The 8337-nt window shown below is 37.3% G+C and overlaps 1 protein-coding gene across 1 annotated transcript; it reads left to right on the forward strand.

Annotated features, from left to right (window-relative positions):
* Positions 1-4421: 4421 nt before the first annotated feature.
* Positions 4422-5392, forward strand: LOC110285852 (olfactory receptor 1440). The gene has a single exon (XM_021152307.1). The coding sequence runs from the start codon at positions 4422-4424 to the stop codon at positions 5367-5369; it is 948 nt and encodes a 315-aa protein (XP_021007966.1). The 3' UTR covers positions 5370-5392.
* Positions 5393-8337: the final 2945 nt, after the last annotated feature.

Here is an 8337-nt window from a genome sequence, read left to right on the forward strand (position 1 = left end):
AGTATTTTAAAACTCTGTGTGTGTGTGTGTGTGTGTGTGTGTGTGTGTGTGTGTGTGTGTGTGTCTACATGTGTATGCAGATGTACCTGGCTGTGAAGGCCACAGGATAACTTTGGCTATCATTCTTTGGGGACTGTCCATGTTGATTTTTTTTTTTTGAGTGTCTCAAGTTGGCTCAGCACTCACTTAGTTGAGGCTATACCTGCATGTGCTACAGAAATGCATTAGTGGACATCAGGGAATCACATTCCCTGGCATGTCTTTGAAGGATTCCCCTTCCTTGCTGATTCTTTCATCACTCATTCGAATCAATTTTGCCAATCAGAAAGTATTGCAAAGTCAATAGTTTCATGAGCAAATGATATTGAGTCTTGCTTTTTGGAGTCTTAGCTTATGCCTAGAAGAATCTAGACAGAAAGGCTATGTGGAGGGAAATCTTAGCTATCCCAGTCAGAGCAGTGTGAGTTCCAAAACATGTGAGTGATATTCTGTCAAGTGCACCCAGTTTCATCTGACAGACTATATAGTCATCTCAGTAGACTATGGCCATGAAAAGATGTGAATGCAGCCAGCTTGTGAGCGATCCAGCCATCCAGGAGGCCCGTGAGAAGCGAAAACTCACTTATTTATTGTGTGTGCATACATAATGCATGAAATGTGCCGCAGGGCATGTGTGAAGTTAAGAGGACAAATTTCAGGAATCAGTTCTCTCTTCCCACAATATGGGTTCTGGGGATCAAATTCAGGTCCTGAGGCTTGGCAGCAGGTTCTTTTATTGCCTGAGCCAGCTCACCAATCTCTCATTGGTATTTTAAGCAAATATATTTGAGTCATTGTTTAAACATAGCAGTATAGAACAGATATAATATTTGTTATATTAGTTGATGGGATTTTATTTTTTTGGTTTTGTTTTTCAAGACAGAGTTTCTCTGTATTGTACTGGTTGTCCTGTAACTCACTCTGAAGACCAGGGTGGCCTTGAGATGACTCACCTGCCTCTGCCCCCAAAGTGCTGGAATTAAAGGTGTGTACCACCACCATGCTTGAAATGTCTTTTTTTTTTTAATTTTCTTACCTGAAATTACACCAATAACCTAATGTCTAATAAAAGAGCTCATAAAATTTAAGTACAAGTTGTGAGATTTTCAGTGCATTAGAAAATGACCCATGTGCAATGAATTTAGAAAGAACTCTAAATTCATAGTAAAAAAAAAAAAAAAAAAAAANAAGTTTTAGTTCATACATTGGGCCTGTCCTTTTTCATATTAAATTATCTATTTCCTTCACCTTCCTTCCTCAAAACATATTAAAAAGTAATAATGGATTGTTCCTGGAACCATTTGAAGAGCTTATTTAATCTTCCTCTGCTGTTTACTAAATGGTAGTCTGATTAGGTGCTTTGCAGATGTTAGATTTCAATGAACATTATATTATATGCACAACAGGAAAACATTTTTTGTGATACCCACATCAAGATTTACAGGGGAACGCCAGGGCCAAGAAGTGGGAGTGGGTGGGTAGGGTAGCAAGGCCGGGGGAGGGTATAGGGAACTTTTGGGATGGCATTTGAAATGTAAATAAAGAAAATATCTAATAAAATAAAATTTAAAAAATTTAATTTGGGTTTTAATAGTAAAGAAACAAAATAAACTAATTCATAAGATACAAAATTTTATTCAGAAGATTATGAAATTTTATTATATTAAGAGAGAAAGATTGCAAACAAAAACAATAAGGGACTGGCTCTTTGTCCCTTCACTACGAGGTCCCTTAGTCCCTTGGACTGATCCCTTGGGCTGTAATCCTATGAATAATTTATTACTGTTGCTTATTACATCTTCAGAAATATATGAATGATATTTATCTATTAAGTTACTGGCTGTATACCAGTTTTCAAACTACTAAAAATTACTGTACATAATATTTTATTTTATTGACTCTGAAAACATCTTGTCTGCAATGAATTTCGACAGTAAAAGAAAACTTAGAATGTTAAATCATTTAAGATCATTTTAAAAAGAAAAGATCATTTTAAAAGAAAATTTTATATCGTTATTTTTTATGTGTGTGTCTGTGAGTTTATGTGCATGTCCATGCAGGTATGCACAGAGGACAGAAGAGGATGTCCTATCTCCTGGAGCTGGAATTACTGGCCGTTGGGAGCTACCTGATGTGGGTTAGGAACCAAAGTTGGATCCTCCAGAAGAGCATCAAGCCTTCCTAGCTGCTGAGCCATCTCCAGTTCCCTATATCTGACCTCAGTGTGCTCTGTTTATATTTCCTGATGTCATTCCTTTTACACTGCATATGATTAAATTGCTATCTTGCAACTGGGCCATTTGATCCATCCCATTGACCTGCAGTAGAGTGAAGGAAATACATTTATTGTGGCATTCCAGAATGTAGATTTCATCATGAAGGGACAACAGGAAATCAAGTAAAAGTACTGCATGAATTATTGGGTTTTTTTTCTAATTAAGGAGTCTTGCTTATTACTAAAGCAGTATTACCAGCAGCGTTGCCATCTAAATATTTTTATTTCATTTTCTTTTCCTCATCAGTGAACTAGAAGAGATATAACGTTCATTTGAGAGATTAAAATTGTGTTTATGTGTTCATTTAAAAATTCTATTCACTTAAACATATGGAAGATAGAAAAATCTTCACTGAATGCATTTCTTAGTAATTTAAAAATAATATTCAATTTTCAGGGTTTCCAGGACTTAAATGTCCTGAGAATAGAGTTGGGAAAACATACCACAGAAATTCCAAAGTAATTAATATTTCCAATAAGTCACTTACCTAATTTCTTGAAGAAAAATTCTTTAATAATTCTCTTGAACCATTTCTGTTTTTACTGAAGATGTTTTAAACATAGGCATCCCATAAGTCAATTTTACAGCAGGAATATAGCTTAGACTTTGGTGTGTCCTTATTATGTACACAGATGAATGGCATGGATGAGTATAATTTCCTTTTTGCAGGTTGCTAATTATTCCTCTTCTTTGGTTGCCAAAATCGCATTACTATTGCTCTAGAGAACCAGACCACAGCTCCTTCTGTATAATTTCCCACCACAATTATTGTTTTCATACTTGAAACATCCCTTTGATGTATAGAGAACAGCTGGAGTGATTTCATTTTGAAAATGGAGAAACCAAAGCCCCAGAGGTATCAAAGTGATGCAGAGACAGACCTTGGAACCCAGAGCAGGTGTCACTAAACTCAGGTCTTCTCATCAAGTATAGCAGTAATGAATATTTAATAAGGGTTAGTGTTACTTCTTTTGTGCCGTTAGTTATCAACTTAGATAAAAGAATTTTTATGTGTCATTTCTCCTAGACTAATGAAAAATGAAATGCAGGGTGAATACTAATTTTATTTCCTTTGATGCACTCATTATACACATCTTCTGAAGACATGGACATGGGAACCATCAAAGTAATCTCTGAAAAATGAAGGGATATTTGCCAGTCATTACAATGCTCTATGGCTTACCTATAAAATATTATCATAAATAGTTATAAAATGTCCTAGGACTGAACAGATGGCACATGAACTAAGATTAAAAATTGAGTAAAATGGGGATTTTGTAATTGATCTTATTATAAAGGTCATTTTAATTGCTTGGCAAATAATTTAATTTATTGTAGTAGATGAGTGTCAATCAATTAAAAATCCCAAATAACATCAGATTTATAGTGTTATAATGTGCTAAATTTTTTCCAAAAATTAATGCAAATATAAAAATTTCAAACTAAGTGAAATGTAGAGAAGAGTCTTATTGAATTGTGTAAATAATTTTTTTCAGTGTAGCACAAAGGTAGGACCATCATTATCAAGTAGAGTTGAACTGATAGAAATAAAATGATGGGTATATTAAAACTGTGATCACACTTAATATTGACAATGAATAATAAACTTGGAAAATAATTGCCAAGTTTAGGGAAGAGTGAATTAAGACTATTTATTTGATGGAAAGTCTCATATACAAACTTAGTTGGGAACGGATGGCAATCAATAGATACAAATTTAAAACAATAAAATAAATTTAACCTATAAGATTGTCAAAGGTTGACTTTAAATAAGCATATGCAATAGTGATGATAAAATAACATGAAACACTGTCATGAAATATTTATACCAGTGCAAATCAGTATCAACATTTAGACAAGAATTTGGCAACATCTGTTTGTATGTGTGGGAAGAACTGCAGGACTGTAACTCAAACTGTGAAGTGGTAGGAAGAGGATTTTCTAGAAATATTCAGAATAATATTTATATCTTGATTTTGTTAAAGTTAGCTTGATTGTGGATAACTTTTCATCCTGTACTGTAGGCAAAACAAGGAAGGTCCATAATGTTAACATAGTCATTTTTAATCTGAGCATCTATCTGCAGGTTCAAAGTGCTCCGAGACGATGCCAGGAGGCAGGAATAGCACAGTCATCACCAAGTTCATCCTTGTGGGATTCTCAGATTTTCCAAAGCTCAAGCTGGTTCTCTTTGTTGTCTTCCTGGGAAGTTATCTTTCCACAGTGGTGTGGAACTTGGGCCTCATCATCTTGATTAGGATTGACCCTTTCCTACACACGCCTATGTACTTCTTCCTCAGCAATTTGTCATTTTTAGATTTCTGTTACATTTCATCTACAACCCCTAAAATGCTCTCGGGATTCTTCCAGAAGTCTAAATCTATCTCCTTTGTTGGGTGCACCATGCAGTACTTCATCTTCTCAAGCCTGGGTCTGTCCGAATGCTGCCTTCTGGCAGCCATGGCTTATGACCGGTATGCTGCCATTTGTAATCCTCTTCTCTACACAGCCATCATGTCCCCATCGCTCTGTGTGCACATGGTTGTTGGAGCCTATAGTACTGGTCTCTTGGGTTCATTGATTCAACTGTGTGCTATACTTCAGCTCCATTTCTGTGGGCCAAATATTATAAACCATTTCTTTTGTGACCTGCCTCAGCTATTAGTCCTTTCCTGCTCTGAAACCTTTCCCCTGCAAGTCTTGAAATTTGTAATAGCAGTGATTTTTGGGGTGGCATCTGTCATTGTTATCCTGATATCCTATGGTTATATCATTGGCACAATCCTGAATATCAGCTCAGTAGAAGGTAGGTCCAAGGCATTCAATACCTGTGCCTCTCACCTGACAGCAGTCACCCTCTTTTATGGATCAGGACTCTTTGTCTATATGCGCCCCAGCTCCAACAGTTCCCAGGGTTATGACAAGATGGCTTCAGTGTTCTATACAGTGGTGATTCCCATGTTGAATCCTCTGATTTATAGTCTCAGGAACAAGGAAATCAAAGATGCTCTTCAGAGATGTAAAAATAAGTGCTTTTCTTGGTGCCACTGTTAGTTAAAGGTCTGTTGATTGGAAGTTTCTGTATTCTGCAGGGCATTTAATATGATTCAAACACTCTGATGCTGTGGTGGAGTTGCAAGCAGGCTACTCCATCAAATTCCAGGGCTGGCTTATGGTATGTGAATCCTGTGTCCTGTCTTCTTTTAGTCTTGAAATTGGTTCCTCTCCTATACCAATGTGGCACCACAGAGCAGTTTCTAATTTCTTTGGAGTAGCAATCTTTTGTTCTTAAGTTCTCAACCCTTATTCTTTCTTTTCATAACTTCAAATACTTAAGGCAAAGAAAATAGTACCAAACACAAGGCCAGTGCTGCTCCTCAGTCACCATATCTCAGGCAGTATAATGACGATGTTAATGGTCTGAGACCAGACTCTTGAGATCTGTCCTGCTTGATTTTTTTAAAAATCATCTTGACATAAGCTAGAGTGATCAAGAGAAAAGAACTGGATTTGAGAAAATGGGTCTATCAGATAGCCTTTAAGAAAGTTGTAGGACATTTTCTTAATTAATTCTTGATGTGAGAGGACTCAACTGACTTTGAGCTTTGCAAACTCTAGGCTTGTGGCCCTGAATGCTACAAAAAATGTAGACTGAGTTGTGGGAAACAAGACAGTAAACAGAGTCTCTGCCATGGCCTCTGTTTCAGTTCCTGTTCCATGTTCCTACCTTGAGTTCTTTTCCTGACTTCCTGCAGTGTGATTTATTTTGTTGACTGGACCCTTCAAAGGATCCCCAGTTATAGTCAACTGGCCCTTTAAGAATTCTTAGAAGTTAGAACTGCTTGGCTCTATGACCATCAATGTTGGTTACCTCTTGGATTTCTGGAAACAGAATAGGATATAATAAAAGTCAGATGAGACTGGCAGGGCCATGGGGTAGGGCTAGCAGAGTCAGAGAAGGCAGTTGGTGCAAAAAATATAGTTTGGAGACATTTGAGCTAGGAAAAGCTGAGCTGAACAGATAGAATAGAACAGTTGTTATAGTGAGGAGTTGATAGTGTTGGGAAAACTGGGAGAAGGGGCTATTTAAGCAGACTTTGGGATTGGGAGAAACAGATTTTTTTTTTGGCCGGGAGATACATTTAAAGGGACTGGGCTGGAAACTGGGAAGAACAGTTGGGAAAAAAATTAGATTCAGGGATTTCCCTCCTCTATCCTTTTTTCTCTCCCTTCTAGTGTTAGGGGTAAAACCGGGAGGATAAAGGTTAAGAAAAAGAAGAACCCACAAAGTAGCAAAGGCCAGCTACAACTTCCCTTCATGCCTGACTACAAGATGTAAGTTGAATAAACACTCTCCTCTCCAAGATACTTTTGGTGATGGTGTTTTATCACATCAGAAACTCTAACTATGACAAGGTGCTTAGGCAAGTTCCGATTGATGAAGACATGAATGTGGAAGAAAATGTCATTCTAAACTTTTACCCAAATTATCTGTTAAAGAAAAAATATGTAATAGTGTGTTTGTTCTATAACTTGTGTTTTGGAAAATTATTTTCAGAACTATACATAAATAGCCTGAATGAACAAAATGATTTTAATGATACTACACTACATATAGATGGGATCATGTCTTTGTTTCTGTCATTGCTGTCCTATCTGGAATGACATTGCATGAAACCATTACTAGGAAGACCTGAACAAATGTCTACACATTTATAATAAATTAATGACAGAACAAAGTATGCATACCAAAGTCCAGCTCGATGAACCAATGAATTTTACTGGGGTCACTTACAGGAATGTGGGTGAAGAGTTAGTTACAGAAACAGAAATGACTCAAGGAGAGTTGTATCACCAACACCCACCCCAGTGTGGGTTACAATTCACAAAATCTAAGAACCTGGAGTATACTGTGCAGTCTGCAGGTCGCTCACCAGGTTGAAAAGTGTCCTTTCCAGGTGCCTTAGTCTGGGACTTTCAGGAATCTCAGCTGATCTCAGTTTCTTCCAGAAGACTGGGCTTTCTGAGAGTGACTTTTAGCCATCTAAAGATGCTCATACACTCTTGGTAATGGCAGGCCTAGTGAATCTAGTTCACTAGGATTGGTTTCAGGGACTTTCAAAAGCTATTTTGAATGTGTTTCCTTACTGTAGTAAATGAACTTTCCTGTAGAATGCAATGTTTCAAGCTCTTGTGAAACTGCTACACACTGGGTGAGTGGATATTTGTTCATGTAACCCAGAAAATGTTCATATAATCCTTGATGCTCAAACATGGGTCACAACAGATCAGGAGGAAAACCCTTCCCCATGTGTCATAGAATGGCATGCAGCCTTACTGCAGTGGTAGTTACACTATCAATGCTATGAATGCGAAGACACATAATTAAGATCAATTTATTTGAAAGTGGACTATCCACTGGAGGAAATTCCTGAGTATCTATCTTTCTATATGTGGTATGAAGTGGCAAGACTTCTTGATGAATGAGATCCACGGTCTGAGGATAAGGGGTGAATATTTGGATGCCTCTCAAATGACTGAAAGTGGCATGTGTAGGTTGAGATTGTAAGTTGACTGTGGCATCAATTATATTTCCTTGCTCTTGGAAATATTTACAACTAAGGCTGAACCATGTGTGTCCTCACAAAGAACTTGCCTGTTTACAGGAAAAATTACAATGAGAAAAAGACATGCAGATGCTATCATCCACAGTAGCCTCTGAATTGACAGAAGAAAGAGAGATGCTATCAGGATGTTGGCTTCATGAGTTCTTGGGAGATATAAGAGAAAAGGAATACAGTTTTGATCAGTGATAAATATACCCTCTTGAGATAGAAATAATTGAAGATACCCTTCAAGTTCAATCTTTTATAAATATTTTTATTAGGTATTCATTTACATTTCAAATGCTATCCCAAAAGTCCCCCATACCGCCCCCCGGCACTCCCCTATCCACCCACTCCCACTTCTTGGCCCTGGTGTTCCCCTGTACTGAGGCATATAAAGTTTGCAAGACCAAGGG

This window comes from Mus caroli, chromosome 19, assembly GCF_900094665.2.
Source record: "Mus caroli chromosome 19, CAROLI_EIJ_v1.1, whole genome shotgun sequence".
NCBI classification, from domain to species: Eukaryota; Metazoa; Chordata; class Mammalia; order Rodentia; family Muridae; genus Mus; species Mus caroli.

Bases quoted from the DNA above. Each gene is read 5' to 3' on its own strand.
- LOC110285852 (XM_021152307.1), top strand. From the start codon at position 4,422: ATGCCAGGAGGCAGGAATAGCACAGTCATCACCAAGTTCATCCTTGTG.